General features: G+C 34.5%; 1 protein-coding gene across 4 annotated transcripts in view; it reads left to right on the top strand.

The window, feature by feature from the left end:
• mical2b (microtubule associated monooxygenase, calponin and LIM domain containing 2b) overlaps positions 1-24,079 on the top strand; it is a 64,487-nt gene that overhangs the window by 32,232 nt on the left and 8,176 nt on the right. For 2 of the 4 annotated variants that reach the window (XM_067436124.1, XM_067436125.1), the window contains exons 14-33: positions 1,805-1,911; positions 2,012-2,080; positions 2,171-2,302; positions 5,222-5,347; positions 6,640-6,915; positions 7,332-7,436; positions 8,878-9,000; positions 9,169-9,261; positions 9,866-9,970; positions 10,826-11,012; positions 11,116-11,180; positions 11,885-11,963; positions 15,871-15,976; positions 16,259-16,326; positions 16,645-16,713; positions 18,241-18,350; positions 18,552-19,374; positions 20,589-20,662; positions 20,791-20,880; positions 21,174-21,267. In XM_067436124.1, coding sequence (XP_067292225.1) covers positions 1,805-1,911; positions 2,012-2,080; positions 2,171-2,302; positions 5,222-5,347; positions 6,640-6,915; positions 7,332-7,436; positions 8,878-9,000; positions 9,169-9,261; positions 9,866-9,970; positions 10,826-11,012; positions 11,116-11,180; positions 11,885-11,963; positions 15,871-15,976; positions 16,259-16,326; positions 16,645-16,713; positions 18,241-18,350; positions 18,552-19,374; positions 20,589-20,662; positions 20,791-20,880; positions 21,174-21,267 — 2,901 coding nt within the window. Of the gene's footprint in view, positions 1-1,804; positions 1,912-2,011; positions 2,081-2,170; positions 2,303-5,221; positions 5,348-6,639; positions 6,916-7,331; positions 7,437-8,877; positions 9,001-9,168; positions 9,262-9,865; positions 9,971-10,825; positions 11,013-11,115; positions 11,181-11,884; positions 11,964-13,651; positions 14,426-15,870; positions 15,977-16,258; positions 16,327-16,644; positions 16,714-18,240; positions 18,351-18,551; positions 19,375-20,588; positions 20,663-20,790; positions 20,881-21,173; positions 21,268-24,079 lie in introns of those variants that run through there. The other 2 variants (XM_067436126.1, XM_067436127.1) reach the window with 2 other exon arrangements.

Genomic DNA, 24,079 nt, shown 5'->3' with positions numbered 1-24,079 from the left:
TATATATTAAAAACTTAATATAACTTAAAATAATAACTAAATATAATATAACATAATATAACTTAAAATTATTACATAAACAAGCACCGGCCACTTTATTAGATACACCTTGCTTGTACAGAATTGGACCCCGTTTCGCCTTCTGAACTTCCTTAATTCTTTGTGGCATAGATTCAACGAGGTGATAAACATTCCTCAGAGATTTTGGCCCATATTGACATGATAGCATCACACAGTTACTGCAGATTTCTCGGCTGCACATCCATGATGCAAATCTCCTGTTCCACCACATCCCAAAGGTGATCTACTGGATTGAGATCTGTGGCCGGTTGCACCAGCTGTGCGTAAATTACAACTTAGCCTAGTTTTGACGTAAATGGGCACTAAGTTACAACTTAGCCTAGTTTTGACGTAAATAGGCACTAAGTTACAACTTATGCAGTACTAAATATTTTTGCGTTGCACCATTAAATTTAGTTGAAGTGTAAATCTACGCATAAACAAAATATTTACGGAAGCCTCCGATCAGGAGTAACGGTTAGAATAATAGTAGACAGACTGAACTGCACAATAAGCTCTTGTTTTACATGAAAGTTCTTTACACGTAATGCTGACATTTACACTTATATTTTAAGAGAGAAAACTTTATGTGAATAGATTACTTTGTTAGCGGCTCTTTAACATGAACCCATGCGAAACATCTGTGTGTGTGTGCATCTGTCCCATCGTGTTGTCATGATGTCAAATAAAATCAGTCATAATCAATAAAAGTGAGTCATAATCAATAAAAGTAATTTCTTATGTTTTTTTTGTTTTCTTTCAATATTTATTTATTGATCCTTATTAATGTTGTTTCATATACTGAATGCTTCTGAATGTTATTTATAAAATCACTTAAGTTATTCATAATTAATTATCGTATTTAATGGAAATGTGTGTTTACCGTTTGTTACCCTACATGAGGCAAAATAAGTTATAATAATGAAGGATAAGCTGAAATTCAGAGCATTTTAACCCAACTTCTGCTCTGTGTCATATAATGCAACTATGCGTTACTTTATGGAGAGATTATGACCTACAAGCTACGTTCTGCCTTAAGATCAAATGGTGCAACTGAAAAAAGTACAGAGTTAGTTAAAAACTAGCTAGAAGTTACTAAGCCTCTAGTGTGGACTTTACATTCAAATTTAATAAAGAACTTAGGAACGACAGGTGCAACCCTACCCAGGTCTGTGGAGGTTGTTGGAGTTTAGTGAACTCATTGTCATGTTCAAGAAACCTGTTAGAGATTATTTGATTTTTGCAGTATAAGTAGCCATTAGAACACTGTGGTCATAAAGGGATGGACATGCTCAACAACAATACTCAGGTAGGCTATAGTGCTTAAACGATGCTCAATTGATATAAGGGGCCCAAAGCCCAAAAGGGCCCACCAGTCTCAATGTTGATCTAAGATGAGAGATGGTTTGGGTGAAAATCCCAGGACAATTTCTGAAATACTTGTCTGGCATTATCCATGCCATGTTCAAAGTCACTTAAATCACCTTCTGATGCTCACTTCAGCAGATCATCTTGACCATGTCTGCATGCTTAAATGCATTGAGTCGCTGCCATGGGATTGGCAGATTAGATTTCCGGGTTCACAAGCAGTTGAAGAGGTGTACCTAATAAAGTGGCCTCTGAGTGTAAAAATGATAAGAATCTTGTTTATTTAAAATTTGTGTAGTAAAGGCGTAGTATTTATTTTTTATTTTCATTGGCATAATACATAAAGTATAATGTTTAAAAATTGTGTTGTTTGCAGGTGTACCCAAAGAGACTGATGCAAATAATGAAGACTATTCATCAAAAACTGCGAACTCTCTTTACAACTCGATAAATAACGCACTGCCACGGAAGAGAATCCCAAAGGTAGCATTTCCTCTCTGACATTAATCCCTTTAACCAATGTAAACTGAACCTACATCTAACCCTAATGATGTAAAATACAATACCACTTCTTTATGTTAAGGTTGATAAGAAGTTGGAAGACAATGACTCAAACAAAAAGAGGAAGAAGGCCAGCAGTCACCTGGAGGATGTATGTTAACTTGGTCTTTTGGTGTTTTCTTTCTAAATGTTCAGTTTATTGCTTTACTTCCCCTAATTGGTCTGCTTCTTTTTTTCCTAGCTAATGTCCAATCAGAGTGCGCCCCCTGTAGGTGAGAGAGAGGAACAGAAGGAAAATAAAGTGCGCTCCATGGCAACTCAACTGCTGGCCAGGTTTGAGGAGAACGCGCCAATCTCTGGTTTGCGCAGACAGGTACAGCTTCCACATCTCACCTTTTCTTTATTTAAAGCAGAATGTCCATCAGCAGGGGACATTACTACATCTATGGTTCTTAAGATCTTCTAAGATTTAGCTGCTAAAATAATAACAGAATGTATATTGAGCCTATTTGTTGGGTATTGGGGCTATCTTTTGTTCTTCTAGTCGGTCATTTTACTTTTTTTGAAACGTAGACCGTAAACCGCTCATGTGGTAGCGATACTCTGGAGTCATAAGAACGAGCAGCATGGGATCTCAGATCTAATCCGGCCTCTTAACCATGCCTGTAATCCCATTTGAATACCTGTCTTTGTGCAGTGAAAGTAAATCCTCTGGTTCATCAGATGCAAAATCTGAGCACCACAGACCAAGATAAAGATATTGATTTGGATGCATGACGGTGCATTTCAAAACATGACTTTTGGTGGTCCGGTCATCAAAGACAGTGTGTGCAAGATTAATGTTGTGAATGTGGGAATTTTTTTTTTTTTTAAAGATTGGTGGGCTATTGGTTGAAAAAGATTTGGATTCTGTGACGTTACTTTGTTACATGTCTGTTTAGTTTGTGTGGATCTGTAACACTGCAGTATGGTTAGAATGGAATCACAGCTTACTTTTGAAGCGCACATCAAACACCTGTGTAAAACCTCCTTCTTCCACCTCAGAAACATTGCCAAACTTCGTCCCATTCTATCACTGGCTGATGCGGAGAAGCTTGTCCACGCCTTTATCTCCTCCAGGCTGGACTACTGCAATGCGCTCCTTATTGGCATCCCTAGCAAAAATCTCCAGAGGCTGCAGTGTATTCAGAACAGCGCTGCTAGGATCCTCATGAGGGTGCGCAAATACGACCATATCACCCCCATTCTAAAATCACTCCACTGGCTTCCTGTGTCGTTCAGGATCGAGTACAAGATCTCTCTCCTTACCCACCAGTGCATCCATGGTGATGCTCCCTCCTATCTTAAGGAACTCCTCACCACACAAACAGCCACTCGTAACCTCTGTTTCGCTGTATCGCCTTAAAACTCCCACAGCCAATCTCCGTACTATGGGAGATCGGGCCTTCTGCTCTGCAGCCCCCAGTCTGTGGAATGCTCTCCCTGACCACCTGCGGACTCCACAGACTATAGATGCTTTTAAGCGTGGTCTTAAAACCCACCTTTTTAGCAGAGATTTTAATTGACTTATTACTTCATTTTATTTTATTTTTCAGTTTTATTTATTTTATTTGATTAATTTACTTATTTATTTATTGTTGTTGATTGTTTTTTAATTCTGTAGCACTTTGAGATTTTGTTTAATATAAAGTGCATTATAAATAAAATTTATTATTATTATTATTATTATTATTATTATTATTATTATTATTATGGTTGACTTTTTAACCATAGTTAATGCATTAAGTATCATAATAAATACATTTATTATACTTTTATAGCATTTATTAATCTAGATTTATGTTAATAATATTTATTAGTGTATTATAAGAAAATATGAATAATAATTGTATATTTATTTATATATAAAAAAAGAATATGAACAATTGCATATTTATGCAAATCATTTTTTAAATTAAACACAGTTAAACCTTGTAAAGTGTTGAGTCTGCTAAGTGTCAGATGTTTGTCATTTTTAAAAATCAAAAATTAGCCTAAAATTTATCAAAATACCAGTCAGCAAAATAGAATATCATTCTTAGGGTATCTGACTGATATTTTATGTAGATATGATACAGATTTTTATACAGTATGTGTAGTATTTTTCAAGAGAAACGCTGAAATCAGAAGAATTTATGTTTTGACTGTAGTTGAAATCCCTTAAAGGTAGATTTCTGCAGCTGTCAGGTGGGGCTAGAGTTCTGTAAGTTGGTTACAATCATAATTTTATGTAATGTTATGTGCTTTGAGACATGAGGTTTAACAGAGTCTTGTGGCACTCTGCAGACTCTGCTGTGTGTTCATGTGTTTTGGAGGAGGCCTGGTTTTAGGGTGTACTCACACTAGCCAGTTTGAACCATGCCTGAGTGCGTTTGACCACCAAAGTGAGGTTCGTTTGACTAGTGTGAGTGCTCCGAACCGTGCCGGGGCGGGGCTCGATTAGCCAGCCCTGGCCCGCTTGGAAGAGATGGGCCAGAGCACGGTTCAGTTGGACAATTGTACCCGGGCCTGGTTCATGGCAACCGTGCCTAGTGTGAGTACACCCTTAGAGAGCTCTATGAAGAGAGGCTCTCATGTGTCAAAGCTATCTTGCTATTGCTAGCCACTCTGAAATTGGGTACCCTACCTTTAATGCAGTGTTTTGTTTTTTCACAAAGTCTGCTTTTCCCCTCCATTTTTTTCTTTTGAGATTAGTAGTGGCCATTAAATGCCATGGCTCCTCAATTATAGGCTTAAAGGATGTAGGTCACTCATGGAGTGTTAATACTCCATAATGAGTATGCACATCTACAGTACTGAACTTTCTTTGCAGTGCAGTTGAGAAGTTTAAAAGTTTTTTTTTGTTCAGTTGTGCTGCTCTTAAAGGCCTAAGGACGATAACTATAACCATAAAGGTATAGTTCTAAATATTAAAAAACATCAGTCCACTCCACACGACAAATATAACAATAATGGCGGAGAGAAACTATAATATAAATAAGCCAATAATAATCGACCAGACTTTAAAGTGCTCGAGCATTTAAAATGGCAGACAGCAAAACTGAAGCGCATGCTCAGAATAATCAGAACGTGTCTGCTGGTATGGATTGTAATATAGTTATTCTTTTATAGTTATCGTTCTTGATATGAATGGGCTTTTTGACTTGCTTGCTTTCCTTTTTTTCTGTGGCTCTTACAGCTTTCCTCTGATCTTTCTTTCTGTCCTGTTTCTCTCTCTCTTTTATCTCCCCTGGTGCAATGTTACCGAAACTAGTCTGAATCTGAGACTGACTCTGTTGTTGACAAGCCTGTATCTCTGGACATGACTGAAAACCCTCGCTTTGCCAAACCTAAGAGCCAGCCCACACCCTCTCTGCCCCAAAACAAACCAAAATGGCAGGTATGCTCAGCCAGCGTGTGCAACATCCATCATTCCGCGTTACCCAAAATCACATGCATCAGTGTATTGATTCCATGTGTGTGTCCACTGCTGATATGACACACATCCACAACACAACGTGATTTACATGAGTAGACCGCGTCACTGGATCGACATTGTTCCTTGAATAACATTCCTACCAATCAATCATTGCATGTGTTTTTCCCGTATTCATTTATTCCATGTCGGTCTAGTGGATGTTGATCCAGCAACATGTCCTACTTGTGTAAATCAGGGTTAATGTCATTAATGTGGTCTGGTGAACGTGATTTCGCCAAGCACATTTCAATCAACCAATCAGATTTGAGGGAGAAGTTTACAGTTTGTCAAGATTAGGCTTAGCACCTGGATGCTTCAACATTAGTGTTATTCCCCTATCATTTCCCTCTGATTTTTGGGATAATTTGTGTGTAGGGATAGGGTTAGAACTAAATTTTCAGACAGGGATGTTGTTCAAATTATCATAGTAACCCATGTGTTTTGATCTTGTTAGAACATACATTTCAAGAACAGTTTGAATGAACATGTATGATTTAGAAGCCTTTTGAAAAGTGGGGAGATGGGGAAATGTCCTCATAAGTCACTCTCTTCTGTAATACCCGTCATGCCCATGTCATTATACACATTGGTGTCCTAAAATGTCACCAAAACAAACACACACACACACACACACACACACACACACACACACACACACACACACAAGCCAATAAGCCATATATAGCTCTGGAAAAAAAAATGATTTCTCAATGTTAAGTGGTCTAATAAATTTTTCTATCAAATTTAATCAAATAATTCCATTTTAAATGTTTACATTTACAACAATGAATTTGTTGTGTTATATATATATATATATATATATATATATATATATATATATATATATATATATATATATATATATATATATATATATAGTGTGTGTATATGTATGTACATGTATATATATATATAAACTTTAAAAGTAAAATTAATTGATGCTACAAGTAAATTTGAGCATCACAGCATGTGGTTTCATTTTAAGATTTGAGATTATATTTAAGTGTCATTAAATTATGTAATAATTTAAAATTGTTTTCTAAATTATTACTCTTTCACTAAACGTAAAAACAGAGCAAATAAGCACAAACAAAAAATATCCAATATGATAACTTTGGCACTCGGACTAATTAAAATAGCACTCGGATTTCATGCATCCCTAGTAATTTGAATCAAGTTAAACTTTTCTTAAATTGTCACCTGTGTCCTTTCAGCCATCTCCTTATCTAAGACTTCTTGAATCTCACACACGGAATGAGAGCCACGAACACACAGAAATCCAGTCCAACTACGAAAACACTGAAATTCCCCCGAGTTATCAAACCAGAGAGCCTCGTCCCAGATCTCCTCACATTCCCTTCAAAGTGCTCCAGTCGGTTTCTCATCCGCCCTCATCGACGGCGGACCCCTCAGATTCACTCCCGTCATTCACACCAGCTCTGGGAGGGATGTTGCAATGCCTCCACAAGCTGGATGAGGAAGTCAGTCAGGTGAATGGTGTGATGCTGCATGAATCCAATTCCAAACATATTACATTTCTGGAAAAGACCATTTGAAACAGTTTAGGAACTGCATAGTAACTCCCTGGAAACCACCTGTAAAAAAATGCATAAAAAGAAATTAATTTGGATGAATTCTTTAAATATATATAATTAACCCAAATAATATTAGCCAGAACTTACTGGAATAATAAAGTTAATCTCTTATCTTAGATCTCTTACCTCTGCCATCTCTTTATTTTCTCAGATTGAGCATGGAAAGCCTCTAGATCTCTTTTTCCCATTTGAAATCACATGCGGAATCAGGAATATTATTGTGAAAAATCTTTGATTTTATTGCTACAGATATTGATGGTTTTCCTTTCTGTTTTGTGATGCTTTTGGTCTCCTCTGCAAACCATTTGCAGAGAAAAGTGCAAGCTGAACTAACTAGACAGTTCAAGAAAAAGAGCATTAAAGAGCGAGCTCAGCAACTGAACTGCCTGTTCACTGGCAGCCCACCTCAACCTCAGGTGAAAAGTAAAGAGTGTCCCGTGTCAGTAGTGCCTCACTAATACAGGAGCATGCTGTGCGTTCACACAACTTCAATGGCCGTGAACTAACTGAGTGCTTTTGGTCTTTGACTGAAAATAGCCTCTATATCCATAACATTTCATCTCGGACTGTTCCGTTTCTGCTCAGTTAGTTTGCCCTTACTTGACCTCATCAGTTTGTAAGAACTTCAGCGGAACAAGGGCTTAAATACACCAGCATCCGGTGTTCTGTTTTTTTTCTACATGCTTTATTTACACCGACCTTTTTTTTCATCCTGACTTATATAATTATTGAGCTCAACAACTGAAGCAGAAAAAAATGCAGAATGGTTTGTTTGGTCAGCACGCTTTCATTTCAGCAGAACTAATCAGGAATGCATACGGTAGGCACGTTGCGTTTGGCCACTTTGCTGTTCTCCCTTTATTTTTCACTTTTTCATTCTCTACTTTATTTCTCACTTTATATTAAGTGTCCTTAACTACTATGTACTTACATTAAAAAATAAGTATAATGTAGTTCTATTGAAGTTATATTGAAAAACACAGTTAGGGACCGGTTTTGATAGTAAGGGTGGGCTAAGGGAAGGGTCAACATAGATTAGTTATATAAAAAAAGTGCATAGTATCAAATGATTAATTTGAATGTTAGTATGTATTATTGTGGAGTCAAGACCAATATGATTATATTAAGATGCATAATTATTACTATTAGAATACTATTAATAAACTATTACTGTGATTGTAATAACAACACTTTAAAATTAAACTAATTGTTAATTTTTATTTTTATTTTTTATTGCAGTAGTAGTAGAAGTAGTAGTAGTGTTTTATGTGTGTATATTTCAGTAGTAATACTTAAAACATCTGACCATGGATACATGTCTAGTCTTCATGCTCTGTTGAGTATGGTTTCACTAATAATAAACATACATTTGCATAAAGCTTGCATATTTCTTTTTCCATACCATGTTGATTAGAGTATTAAAAACTTGAAAAATTAATTTCAGATACATTTATTACAACTGATAAAAATGTGATTAATCGCGAGTTAACTCATGACAATCATGTGATTAATCACGATTAAATATTTTAATCAATTGACAGTCCTAGTATTAATATAAAGCTACACTCTTTAAAATTAAACTAATTGTTTATTATTATTATTTATTGTAGTAGTAGCGTTTATCTGTGTAATATAACACTAACTATAGTAATACTGTATCATTTCAATTATAGTTACACGGTAATAATAAAATATTACTACTACTAATCATCATAAATATCATTTATGTATTTATTTCTAACAATATACTATTTTATACAATAGTGTAGTATTAGCTATGATAACTAAGTGTCTAAATAATCTAGAGATTATTTTTTTATTATTATTATTTTTCGTCTTTCTGCTCTCCTCTCACAGGCAGATGGAACTCCTTCTGCTGTTTCTTCTTCTCCTTCTAAAATGTTCTCAGTCCACACTATCACAGAACGCTCTACTCTCTCCTGTCGTCTGTCTCCTGTTCCTTCAGTCCAACACGAGCAGGTAAAACCTCAGATGATAATACCGATGCTGGTCGTTTCAGCTCTCCTGTTTTAGACTGCATAAACACTTTAATAACAAACTGATCTTTTGAATTCTGTGATTCAAAGCACTGTGCTGATAGACCCTGAAAGCATTTGATGTTGAAAAGCATTTTCCCATTGGTTGCAGTGCAGCGAAGAATCAGAAACACAGCTGAACCATGATAAACTCGCAGATCGTTCTGAAATCAGACGTGTAGAGTGCCTTGACCCTTCCAAACAGGTATTCAAGCTGATGTTGTGGCTGTACGTCCTTACTGCTGCCTGAATAAAAAAATGATGTAAAAGCAAAACAATAAACAGACCATAACCTTGCATTGCTATTATTAAAGCAGTTATGTTTTCCTTTTATATTTTGAATGAGTCAGAAAATGAAATGACTCCTAAGTCATAACTAGGATCAGGTCTCGCATTTTTTTCATGATTTCCATGCCTGACATTGTATAATAAGCATCTTGCTCCTTTGTAGGAACACCACTTTTGGTATGAAGCATTGAAATGCTTGAAAAACACAGTCGGTGTTTTATGTAGCATTGTTTGCTGAGAATGCATAGGAATTTTTAAGATTTAGTCCCAATAACATAGAGAAATGAGATGGATGTAAAAACGACTGATATTTCTATATAATATATCATGTCTCTATATTATGTAGTTAGTAGAAAATCATTAAATAGGGCCATAGACGATGTAAGCCTAAAAGTTGACCAGTGACAAAATTACTCTCCCCTATAGTTTTTCCACTTTTCTTTTTCCTGATTTGCATTTTCATTTACTTTCTATTCTCTTTTTTCCTCGCTTTTCATCATCTCTTCACTACTGATTGCTAGAGAACTGTGGGGAAGGTTTCCTCTGCCATTGGGGTTAAAGCAGCTACCCTGGCCATCTTGTATGAAACCGATCACAGACCTAACAACCCTTTTACCCTCTCGCTGGTAAGCACCTCATGTCCTGGAACAAGATGATCAGGTTTAAGAGACATGGTTGTTTCTTCGGGCTACAGAATCTTCAAAAATAAAGAGAAGCCTTGATGGTCTTTTTTTATGTGAATCAGAATTTTAAATCCCTAACAAAGATTCGGTCTGTATTGCAAAGTTACCGCCGCAAGATGAACGCCACCGTCATGAGTTGTTCTTTCATTTCTCAGTTGTTGTTTTTTATGTAAACTGATGCGCTCAAATCTTGTGATCTGTAGAAAGTGGAAAGAAGCTCTGTAAAACTGCATGTTCTTTTGCTGACGGCCACAAAAATGACATTTTCTGTAGTTAAGAGTCTTTGTCCACAGATAGAGGCCAGAAGGTGTGCAGAATCTGGGGCGGTAAAATATATTTTTGTATCTGGCTCGAAGCACAAAGCTTTTCGGCTCATTTTTGTAAGGAAAATGCATCATGCTTTGGTTCATGAACTAAATATCATGCCCTTATGTGATTGCACAGTGTGGCATTGGCCTGCTAACTTATATCTGTAATCTTTTACTTCAAGGACAAAGTGGTTTTCTAGCTAGTTTTTCCATTAAAACAGATGATCAGTGCTAGTAATATGGCAAAATACTCCGTTTTATTTGAGCTTTTATTATTTTTCTGTCCCTTTTTTAACGTATTATCTTTTATTATTTTATCTATTTCTTTGTATTTTAATTTATCCACATATACTATCACACTGTTTTTAAGGTGCTTTATAAACGCAGTACATTTTGATTTGATAATCTTAGTGTGTCAGAACAGTATTTGTAACAGCAAAATGTGTTGTATTCCTTTCCCCATAATTGCATAAATGATGTTGTGTTTCAGACCAGCATGCGGAAGGAGTTTCCTCAGGGTCTGGGCGGCAGCGACGTCTGTCACTTTTGTAAGAAGCGCGTGTACATAATGGAGCGACTCAGTGCGGAGGGATACTTCTTCCACAGAGAGTGTTTCCGCTGTAACGTCTGCGGCTGCACGCTGCGTCTGGGTGGTCATGCCTTTGACTCCAACCAAGGTACGTTATTCGTGAGGACTGCATTTATAATGACATTTTTATTCGTTAGACTGCTGTGGTGTTGGATGGAGCAAACGGTGTACTTTTGTCATTTTTCTTGCAGGCACTTTTTACTGCAAGCTGCACTTTTCTCAGCAAAAAATCAGCAGTAGGCACCAAAGAAGAGAGGTAATGTTATTATATTTGTTATATTTTTATATTAACAAATGTAGATTATTATTATTACAACAATAACATTAGTGTTCACTTAAATGTCAGTAATTTTGTGTGCAACTCATTTGCTATTAAATACAAAATAAAAAACTAATTATGCTGTGTAATGTAAACAAAAAACAATAAATCTGTTTGCAGAATTCAGTCAAAAATGGATATATAATGAACTCTAAACTGTATAACTGACTGTTTGAAAACCTGTATATATGTATGTGTGTGTGTATATATATATATATATATATATATATATATATATATATATATATATATATATATATATATATATATATATGTATATATATATATATATATATATATATGTATATATATATGTATATATATGTATATGTATATGTGTATGTATATGTGTATATGTATATGTATGTATGTGTGTTTATAAATGTAAACAGGTAACTATATATTTTATATATATATATATATATATTTATATATATATATATATATATATATATATATATTATTATTATATTTTTTTTGTGTCTTTTTTATGTGTGTGTGCCTGTATATTAGTGCTGGGCGATCGATTAATCGCATCCAAAATAGAAGTCTGTTTACATAATAGTTAAGTGACTTTTAGTGTATTGTAAATGTTATTGTCCTCTTCTGTTTATTTACATCCTCATTATTACATCACACAGATCAACGGAGGCAGCAGACCCTCGTCCAGCGCTAGTTCAGATTACACGGCCCCTGACGGCCTCCACGGCCAGCCCTCAGGTACCCTGACTTCCCTTATTAGGAAACGTCTACACTGGCCACTGCACGTGGGCCGCACACTGTTCGGTTCGCCCCGCCAGCTTGCCCGCTGGATGTATAAGGCGGCCCGGGCCGTAGGGCTACACATCAGAGAGCGCCAGGAGGACTATGTATTCCTTTATGAGCTGCTGAGTCTGGGTGTGCCCTTCATATACGTGCTGCATGAGATCACGGGCCAGATGAGCCGTGAGGGCATCGCTCCCTCCCCAGTGAGCATGATGTAGTCACTCGAGCATTACCAGAGGCTCTGAAGGTCTTAAAGAGGCCTCGGTACTGCTGGACTGATGAGGGAGGGGCTTCTTAAACTCTGTAGACCGGGTCAGTCCCGCACACTGCGATGCTTAGTATATCTGCCTATAATATTAGCTCTTTCTTGGTACTTTTTACAGTCTTAAGTGATTTTGTACAAAAAGCTGGATTTTGTTGAGCATCTTAAAGAGACAGTTCACCCAAAAATAAATTCTGTCATTTTCATTCCCTCGTGTCGTTTTAAACCTGTTTGACTTTCTTGCTTTTGTGAAGTGTTTTTGTACATACAGCGAGAGTCAATGGAAACCAGTGTTGTTTTTTTACTGTCATCGCATGCACAACAAAAGTGGAAACATTCAAGAAGAAGAAAGTCATTCAGGTTTGGAACGATTGTCATTTTTGGGTAAACTGTCCCTTTAAGCTGCAACTTAATTGGCCTACAGGGTTTAAGAGTAATTCAGTGATCGTATATTCCTCTGAATGACAAACATAAGATCCAAAGCTGATAAACTAAGAGCACTTTAACTGAGAAAGGTTTGCCGCTTTATTCTAACTGCTTGAAACTGCCAGTTAACGTTAAGATTTGCATCTCCCCTTATGTGCAATGGAAATGCCAAACAGTATTAAAATGCATTTCAATGACACATGATAGGCTTTATCTTTTTTTGTTGTTGTTGAAATGTTCGCTACTTTTGTTGTTTACAACCTTTTGGGGTACAATAATTTTTGTTTTGCTTTCTCTGAGATGTAATGCAGATGATTTGCTATGTAAAAGTGGATAAAATGTTCTTTGGGAACACCGTGAATAGGGTTGTTTAACCTAACGGTGTTCAAAAATTCCCCTAAATGTTTGGTGTAAAGCTTTAAAAATGTTTTTTTTTTCCTTCTTGTCACTGTTTTATCAGTGTCTTTGTACTGCTTATGCATAATTATAGTTCTTCTGCAAAATCCACCGATGAGTTTAGTGCCATTTCTCTCTCAATTTCCTTTTTTCTTCATATTTCATTCTTCCCATCCTGTCCACATCATACATAGTCTGTTTCAAGTTTCCAATGCTCCAACCCCTGATTGGCTGAACCGTGAGAGCAGGAACACGATTGGCCTGCATGGGTCAGGTGATCGGGTTGTTTCGCTTCGCACCGGCTCCCTGCATATCCCTTAACTAACCCCACTATTGTGAATGAGGCATGGGTCTAATGTATGAACGTTTCTAATTAAAAGTCACAAACATTCACAAAAAAACGCTATTACGTTTGTACGTACCCAGAGCTACTAACAGAAATGCACTTGTACGCTTGACTGTCCCAGCATGCTTTTTGAATGCACTTGTTAAGCTCGCTGCGTCCCGTAAAGTAACCCCCCTTCTTGTTTCTCTCCATGTTTTGTCCTCTCTGTTGCAGAGGCTGCTTTACTATCCCAATCCCATGTAAGACCACTTTCTTGTTCCTTTTCCTAAAAAACAAACTGAGGTCGTCATATAAGAAGACTTAAGTTTTGCACAATTTTAAGTCCTTTGAGGTTAAGCTTCTTTTTTTTTAATATTAAGCTTGCTATTTCTTGTATATTTCACAATGAAAGAATGTCTATCTTAATTTATAATATATTTAAAGCCTGTACACATAAAATAAATCAATTTTTAACTCTAAAAGTTTGTTTCTGCCTTTTTGTCTGCCGATTCTCTGTGTAACCCACAGCCGTCCCAAAGTGTTTGTATTCATCAGTGCAATGATGAAAAACTCTGTACCAATATTTTACAGCCAAGCAAGCAATTAATATGAAATATAACACAACTATCACAGTTGAGAGCTCAATAACCCTCTGCCAGATATTTCGCACCCATAATGATTCACATATATAACCCTCCCTGGATTTTCCCCCCACACTTTTTAACTTCACAAAGCATTGGAACGTCTACTTTTTTGGGGGGTCTAAATATGTTTTGGTACATGCATCAGACCCATTTAAATTTGTCTGAATTCTTGTATAGTCCTGTTCAACTTGGTTCTTTTGGGTCTTTTCTATCCTGTCCTTTTATCTGCTTTTTGGTCCTGCACTACCTCCTATTTTGAACTCAAATGATTCAGAATAATCATGAAAAAAGGCAAGATTTTTAACTGCCATGTTCTGTTGAGATTGATTTGATAATACTGTAAATTTGGAAAATGAAAAAAAAATTATCGAGCTCTTAAAATGTCCTTGCATGAGGGTTAAATTAATTGAATTTATTCATATCAGTGAATTTGTTTTATTAATTTCACACATCTTGCTCAATTAAAACCTAAATAAAAAAAATAAAAAAGTTCACAGGGTGAAAAAATTAATGAAAACATCTTTAAAGACCTCTTGCTATGTCCTTAACTCATTTGACACTCACACAAAATGTATTCAGAATGTATATGAATGACAATCATGGAGTGTATTAGAGGGAAAGAGAGCTAAATAGTAAAGAATAGAAACCGTATTGATACTGTATAAAAGGAGTGTGTCTCAAGGTTATAGTGTCTATTTGACATTAAATAAAAGATAAGAAATTAGTTCATATTTAGGCATGTGTTTACACATACCATCATCTAATGAACATTTTCAATGACATCATACTGTCATTCAAACAGGAATTCAGCTTTTACAAGCCATTTCAATAAAGTTATTAACTAAAGTCTGTCTGGTACATTTTATAAGTTATAAATTAGTCTTAAAGTGTCCTCCTCTAGGAATATGGGGTTTATTGGTATAATAATAATAATAATTCATATATATATATATATATATATATATATATATATATATATATATATATATATATATATATATATATATATATATATATATATATATAATATATATATATATATTTTTTTTAATTATTATTATTACTACGATATAATGATATTAATAACCATTTATTATTCACTTTTATTATTATTATTAATAAGACCATTTGATGAATAATAAATTATTATTTTATTGACTTTCACATTTATTTATTTATTTGTATTATTATTAATCCCACCTAATACCTTATTAATGTATTTATTATTATTATTATTACCACCACCACCACATAACAAATCAACTATTCATCTAATCACGTTATTAATTTGCTGAAAATAAGAAATTCATATTTTTAATAAATATTATTACTACAACACAGCCTTAATACATTATTAATTGAATTACTTTATCAGTTTACGTCATTATAATAATTATTAACTTGTATTTTATTATAATATTATAATTATTTGTATGATAATAAAAATAACAATAATAATAATTATTATTATTGTTGTTGTTGTTGTTATCACCATTAAGAACAATAATAAATTGCTTTGATTTACATCAATAAAATGCAAACTTCAAATCAGTTTATTAATTACTTTATTAATTTACTTTATGCATTTAAGTAATTATATTAATAATTAATTTATGTGGTTGTAAAAATTAATGATGATAAGGATGATAATAAAAGTACAAATGTAATTAATAAATGTATTATTATTACTAGCTGTGCTGGTGATGTACAAATATGTTTAAGGTCCGCAGTCATTTCTCAACATAGAAAGCATGATAGCAGGGGTTCCGGTTTATGAATTTGTCGTGTGTGTGTGCGTGGACCCCGCAGGAGCCGAGTCCGACTCCAGAGCTCTGAATCAGATGAACCCCAGCGCTCCAGCTGAGAGTTCAGAGGTGCAGGCCCTCTCAGACTCAACGGGGCTCAAAAACATGAGGTTGCTTCATAATATTCATTCATTGATTGTTTAACAAGGAACTATAAAATGTGGACTTGTCTGTTGTCGGCCCGTATGAGATGTATTCTTTCCACTTTAACATTAATAACAATAATAATTATTAACATAATTATATTAATTATATTAATATTATATTAATTATTATTATTATTGATTGTGTAATCATAATAAAATAATATAATTAATAATAACAATTTGTGTGAAAGCTAGAAAAACGCCTGTCTAATACTGCATGTCTTTTATGTGCATATTTTTTTTCAGTGAATGGAAAGATTCATCTAAAAAGCCCGATCCTGCTCCTGCATGTCCCAATTCTCCACTGCAGAAAGGTCAGAGAAAAGCTCTGTGGTTGTTATATTTTCAGAGATTCTCATAATATTGCCTTTTACAATGGCCCCAAAATGTATTTGCACACTTCAGAGGGGCCCCGTCCCTGTCATTTAAACATTAAGCACAGCTTTAGTGTGTAAAAGTTACACGTACACTTTTGAACTATTAAATAGTGGAACGGCATGATTTTTGGAAACCATGGTTTATCTCTAGGTTTCCTGTCGGGTTCTTGTCTGTCTTTTGAATGAGGTTGATGATCAGTTATTAAATGATCCGTGTCACTTTAAGTGTTCATTTTGATTTCCTCTTGTCATCAGTGAAACACTCCACCGCCAAAGGAGAAATCGGCAACAAAAACAACCTCTGGAGGAAGAAAATTCGATCCAGTAAGTGTCATTCTTCCAGTGTTCCATGAAAAAGCAATCGCATGGGAACCTTCAAACATAGCCGGAGTGTTTTCCTTCCCATTGAGCTTGTGTTGCCAGTCACGAGTTTCTAGCCTATATATGTTGAATTATTTTTCGGCTCAAGGTTGTTAAAGAGTTTCGAATAATGAGTCTCTCCCCTCTGTCTCTTTTGACTGAACACACTTAACCTTGCTTGTTGCAGTGGCTGTGATGTCAGTTGCCACACTTGCACTAATCTGATTCTGAATTCATGTGTTCGTTAATCCTCACTGGATTTAATATCAAGCGTCATGTTCTATTTATAAAAGCTAATGCAGCTTTTGGTCACGCCTGAGCACATGTTCTTCATTATTAGAGCTCAATTTTTTTATATTTAGCATTGAAATAAATGACTGACCTGAAAGCGCAACTCTGCCGGCTGCGGTATAAAAAATAGTTGATGTGACAACTTTACATTAAACGAATTTCTTTTGTTGATGCTGGTCATATCCACCATTCTCTCTAGAGGGCGCTGCTGGTCTGTCACAGCTATTGATTGAGACCATACAATGTAGTTATTAACATAATTTGGCCATCGTTTACAATGTCATAAGTATAACTTGGCCAAAATAGATGAATTATAAATCATGAGTGTATTTACCCAAATTGAATGCTGAATTTCACAATTTATTTAGTTTCTAATTTTGAAAACAGTATTTTATTTTACTGATTAATTTTAATACTTATTGTAAATATGAAAATATGATGGTATATATATATATATATATATATATATATATATATATATATATATATATATATATATATATATATATATATATATATACCTTTATTTTTGACCATAAAATACTGAATTATTATTATTACATTTTATGTGATTTAATAATAACACAAATAATAATTGATTATTAAAAGTATTTTGTGCTGGTGATGTATGTACAGATATTCTTAAAATATATATAAAATAATCCTGCTATCTGTGTAGAAATTGCTTAATAATATTTTTTTTTCTTTTCATTTCACTGTTGTTTCTAATTTTAAAAAGTTACTGAATTATTATTATTGTTAATATAATTATTATAATTATTACATGATTTAACAATAATAATAAATTAATCATTTATTACTTTAGCTCTGAAATAAATTGTGTTGTTGCTGTATGGATATTTTATTGGTAGCCATTTCTCAACATTAGTATGATTCTTTTTTTTATTATATATTTCATATTATTTATGCATTATTCATTAATTTTATTAACTTTTAACTTTTTATAACACCTTTGTTTTTTATAAAATACAGCATTATTATTATTATTATTAATAATCACATAAATAATTAATAATTTATTATTCAAAATAGTTTGTGCTTGTGATGTATGTACAGACATTTTAAGCTAGGTAGCAATTTCTCAACATAGATAACATGAATATTGTTATCTATTTAATCATTATTCATGGTTTTTTTTTTTTACTTATCTTCATTCCCCTCTTTCATTTCCTCACTCAGCCCTGCCCCTCGTCCTGCTTAAAACATTTCACCGTGGAAAACCAGAAGATAAGACTGAAGCCCCTGACAAAGAAGATGAAGACTCAGACTTTGAGGAGATCCATGAATCCGTAAACAGATTTACAATTTTAGTTTTTTTTGTCTGTCATTCTGTCATCACGTCTATCTCCGAACGATCAGTCATTGCATTCAGCTGTTAGGTGGTTTCTTGGACTAAATTCACAGAAATAGTGTGTAAATAGTTTGATTTGTCACTGTTCTTTATTTGTTATATCCATAAACCGTTAAAGCTTGCATCGTTTCTCACACAGCTCTCCCCAACAAAGCCTGCAACACAGACTACAGAGTCTGAATGCCCCCTAATGGAGGACAAGAACTCAACAGCCCTTGATGAGATCCCAAAGATCCCTCTATATCGTGCACATTTTCATACTGAATCCACAAAACCCAGCACTTCCTCTCCAGAGCCTGTGGTCACAGCCGTTCCCACACAGGCGAACTCCTTCAGCCCCAAAAAGCTGCTCACGTTGTCTTTATCTGAGAAGGAGAAGCTGCTCAACTGGGATTTAACCACTCCCGCTCCTGGAACGTCCTCAACTTCTGAAGGGCAACAACATGAAAGCACCTCTACGAATCCTCAAAACAATCAACCAGGACCAGAAGTTCCACCAAAACCAAGCCGTCCCCAACCTGAGCCCACTCCTCCACTCCTTGGTCTCCAACAGTGGGCCAACAGTCTCCGGAAGTCCTTCTCCTCTAGCAAAGGGAGCAACCCTGTGGTCCTCAGGAGAAATCGACCTTTGAAAGCCAGGCCGCTGTCCGAGGGGTCCTTCAACCTCAGCGGCTTGTTTGGCAACAGCATTCAGAGCAACCAGGATGAGGAACGTATCCGCATGACTACCGATGAAAGTCAATCGAGAGCGAGGACTGAAAGTGAGCTCACGATGTTACTGGAGCAAGTGACTCTCGGCTCGAAGACCCTCAGAGGCACAAAAGATGACATAGCCTCCTTGCCGCCCAGAAAACTCAATTTCTTCTCCTCCCTGCGCATTAAGAGGAACGAAGGAGCAGATAAGAGCAGAGGAGACAACCAGAAAGACATCTTGAACATTCTTTCCAGGTTTAGAAACAAAGGTAAGTGCAGGTTAAAGTGACACTTCTGCCATTTAGAAGTAGTTTAAATCATCAAATTAAAATGATAAAGAAAAGCATGAAGTGTAAGAGTTAGAATGTTCTGAAGGAACATATTCGGTCTTCTGAGCATCATGTATATGTGAGACGTGAGTGAGTCCTAGAAATCAGGAATGGTGAGGGAACAATGTGCTTGATACGTTTTTTGTCTTCAAACCAAACTTCGAAGCAGAGCCGACGCTCAACCAAAACAATGTTCTTCCTCAAGATGCATGCATTCGACTGTTTTCTTGACCCTAGATGATGAACATCAGCGCTTGTTTTCACGCTCTTCATTTCCAAGTGATTATAGTCATGATAGCGCATGACGTACGGACGTACTAACCCGTCGTGCTGCTTCCGTCAACTTCACTGTTATTATATGCAGCACTTTTATCTCTTACATTATAATCTCCTACCAGCTTTCATTATGTTCCCTGCATGCAATAGTCAGGTAACTGTGGAACACGGCACTTTAATCTTGTGATGCATCAAAATATTCATACCACGTTGTTGGCAGCACAATGTTTTGATGACAGCGTAATACAGATTCATAAATGTAATGGACTAATGCATTCCATATGGACATTGGATTGATTCTGATGCACAAATCTTGCTGACATACATTTACATTCATATTAAGCATAACACTATAGTGCTGCAGGGAGGACATCATTTTTTAGGCCAAAACAAGTTAGCATTTCAGCACTTCTGATTTTATCATCCAGAAGTCAGTTTTTTGTTTGTTTCTTTATCGGTCGACATTTGTTGTTTATTTGTTTATTTCCATGTTGAGTGATAAATCCCTATTTTTTAAAAATGTGCCTTGACCTAAAAATAATAATTAACCGTTTGTGTTGTTATTTAATGATTTTTAGCTCATGTCGGATTTATTTATTTATTCATTATTTATTGACTAATATTTTTTTTTTAAATGTGCCTTGACCCAATATAATTTATTTGTATTATTATTTATTACTAATACTATTTATATTTATATTATTTAATGATTTTCAGTTGATAATGTACATTTATTTTTTATTTACTTATTTATTGACTGATAAATCCCTATCTTTTTAATGTGCTATGACATAAAATGGTAATTAACATTTTTTATTATTGTCCGTCCGTCCATCTCTCCATCAACCTAAAATATACATTGTGGTTTGTATCCACAGATTCTGCTCAGCAACAACATCAACAGGAGTCCAACTCATCCAGTGAGGAGGAACAGGAACCAAACTCACGAAGGGTAAACATCGCTTCTTTCTCTCGAAGAAACAACTAATGATATTCCAACTGTGTGTGCAATCTTCTACAAATTTCAAACACAAAGCCCAGTTTCAACCATCACTTTATTGTTCATTATTTGCTATAAAGACTCACAGTGGCGCCTCACAGAAGAAAAAGGACAAAACAGCGGCCCAACAAACCAAGAGAGATCAGCTGAAAAGACTTCACAGGGCTCAGGTATGCCACACACAAACACATTTATACAATTAAATGAGACACTATAGAGTGCTATTGTTTTCCAATTAATGTAATGAATAAATATCAAGCTAGAGTGATAACCCTTGTTAGCGTAACACTTATTTTTGAATTTTTAGAATAAAAAAAACAGAGGGTTTATCCCTTTATCCTCTTTCTGAGGACATTTGCCCATATATTTGACTGCAAAATATGCCTACTTAAAAAACATACATATGAATTGCATATATTCCAGTTAATCAAGGTATATTCAGGTTGTCTGGCATGATTGGCAGGTAATCCAAAGGCAACTGGAGGAAGTTGAGGAGAAGCAGAGAGCTCTGGAGGAGAAAGGTGTGGCTCTGGAGAAGGTTCTCAGAGGAGAAACTGGTACGGAATATTCTAACACCGTCGCACATTATTACATCTGGAAATATATTATTTAAAGTGCTTCATTATCAGCCCCATTGTCCTTACATGTCCCCCCGTCTCCACCCACTCACTCTGTGATGGTGATATGATTATTTAAAGGGGTGTTATGACACTTATGACTTTCATTTCAGTTGCTGACAGCTATACAAATGAAGCATGCATTTGGCCTTTCAAGCATGTAAACTTGAGAAATATTTTGCAGTCGCGAATAAGATTTCACAACCTTATTTCAATACACTTGTTCTTGAATTCATTATCATATTTTTTATATGCGCTGGTTTTACCCTGCTTATTTCATATGTCGCACAGGAAGTCACTGTGTTGTGACACCTGTTTCTCTTAGATTGATTTGGTAATGACAAACTAAGACATAGACAAAAATATATATTATATACTGACCTATTTATGAATAGAACGTTCAAAAGAACGGCATTTATCTGAAATAATATAAAGCTTTTGCAACATTATCTATACTGTCACTTGATCAATTTAATGCATTCCTGCTAAATAAATGTATTAATTTCTTTAAGTTCTTTTCCCCCAAAAAATAATTAAATAAAATTCTTACAGAGCAAAAACATTTAAATGGTAGTACAATGTTACAAAAGATTTTTATTTCAGATAAATATTGTTCTTTTGAATTTTCTATTCATCAAAGAATCCTAAAAAAAAATTTTTACACAACTGTTTCAACGTGAGCAGTAAATCATCATATTAGAATGCTTTCTGAAGGATCATGTGACACTGAAGGCTGGAGTAATGATGCTCAAAATTCAGCTTTGCATCACAGGAATAAATAACATTTATATGTAATAATAAGTAATAATGTATCACAATATTAAAAAAAAATCTGTATTTTTGATCAAATAAATGCAGGCTTGATGAGCAGAAGAAACTTGTTTCAAAAACATTACAAATGTGTGTGTCCAAACTTTTGGCCGATATTGTATGTATATATGTGTATATATATATGAATGTATGTGTGTATATGTATATATATATATATATATATATATATATATATATATATATATATATATATATATATATATATATATATATATATATATATATATATGCATGTATGTATATGTGTGTGATATACATTTTTTTTTAAGAAGTCTATTCTGCTCACCAAGGCTGCATTTATGTTATTAGAAATACAAAAAAAAAAAGCTGTAATATTGTAAATATTTTCTATTTGAATACATTTTAAAATGTCATTTATTTTATATATATATTAGGGGTGTAACAATACACTCGTGTCTCGAATCGATATGTATCTCGATACTAAAGTCACGATAGGCTATGTATCCCGATATTTTATTTTTATTTTAAAAATTTTTTTACACAACTGTTTCAACGTGAGCAGTAAATCATCATATTAGAATGCTTTCTGAAGGATCATGTGACACTGAAGGCTGGAGTAATGATGCTCAAAATTCAGCTTTGCATCACAGGAATAAATAACATTTATATGTAATAATAAGTAATAATGTATCACAATATTAAAAAAAAATCTGTATTTTTGATCAAATAAATGCAGGCTTGATGAGCAGAAGAAACTTGTTTCAAAAACATTACAAATGTGTGTGTCCAAACTTTTGGCCGATATTGTATGTATATATGTGTATATATATATGAATGTATGTGTGTATATGTATGTATATATATATATATATATATATATATATATATATATATATATATATATATATATATATGCATGTATGTATGTATATGTGTGTGATATACATTTTTTTTTTAAGAAGTCTATTCTGCTCACCAAGGCTGCATTTATGTTATTAGAAATACAAAAAAAAAAGCTGTAATATTGTAAATATTTTCTATTTGAATACATTTTAAAATGTCATTTATTTTATATATATATTAGGGGTGTAACAATACACTCGTGTCTCGAATCGATATGTATCTCGATACTGAAGTCACGATAGGCTATGTATCCCGATATTTTAAGCCAAAAAAAATTTCTTCAGTACTTTTTTATTATTATATATTATTATTTGTGTTTTATTATCAGGACCCACAAATATTCCCCCATTGCATTATTATACATTATATTCAACATTATGTATAGTTTATGTATGATTCTATGTAATAAGATTATTAATGTAATAACGTCACTGAAACTCTAAACATTAATTTTATTCCCTCACCCATTATTCACTCTATCAATGCAGGCAGCATCTCTCCCCATGCCTGATATGCCCTGCCTCTCCCGCTATTAATGCAGTATGTAAGAATAAACCATCTGTAATGCTTTGAATAATCATACTACTAAAACTAAATGTGATCTGGTGATTTAAATGTTTGCACTTTCACTAAGGAGTGCTGTTTTAAATGGTGTTTGCGCTTTGACTTCGTGGAGTGTCGCTTTAAACAATGTTTGCGCTCTCACTGAGGAGCATGCGCACTTCAGATGATCAATGCAATCCAACACAGCTCTAATCACAAGAAAGCTCGTCAGAATGACCGCAAGTTTAAACGTTTAAAACGTTTAGCCCATCCAAGAATTTTAATTCTGCATTTACTCTCTCTCATGTTGTTTTCGCGTGTCACGCAATCATTTGAACATCCGTGTTTACTACAGTATGTACGTCGTGTTAAATATATTCATCACATAAAGCCATTGTGTCTCTTTAAAAGACTTGAACACTAAAGAAAATTTGAATTAGACACTTGATTAGTTATTTTTACATACATTTATGATGTTCTTGGCATCTTTTAAGTTTGAGAGGAATGGACTTTA

The sequence above is a fragment of the Pseudorasbora parva genome, chromosome 25 (assembly GCF_024679245.1).
Source record: "Pseudorasbora parva isolate DD20220531a chromosome 25, ASM2467924v1, whole genome shotgun sequence".
In the NCBI taxonomy this organism is placed as follows: domain Eukaryota; kingdom Metazoa; phylum Chordata; class Actinopteri; order Cypriniformes; family Gobionidae; genus Pseudorasbora; species Pseudorasbora parva.
The sequence above is the reverse complement of the archived record's forward strand: the minus strand, read 5'-3'. Positions and strand labels throughout refer to the sequence as shown.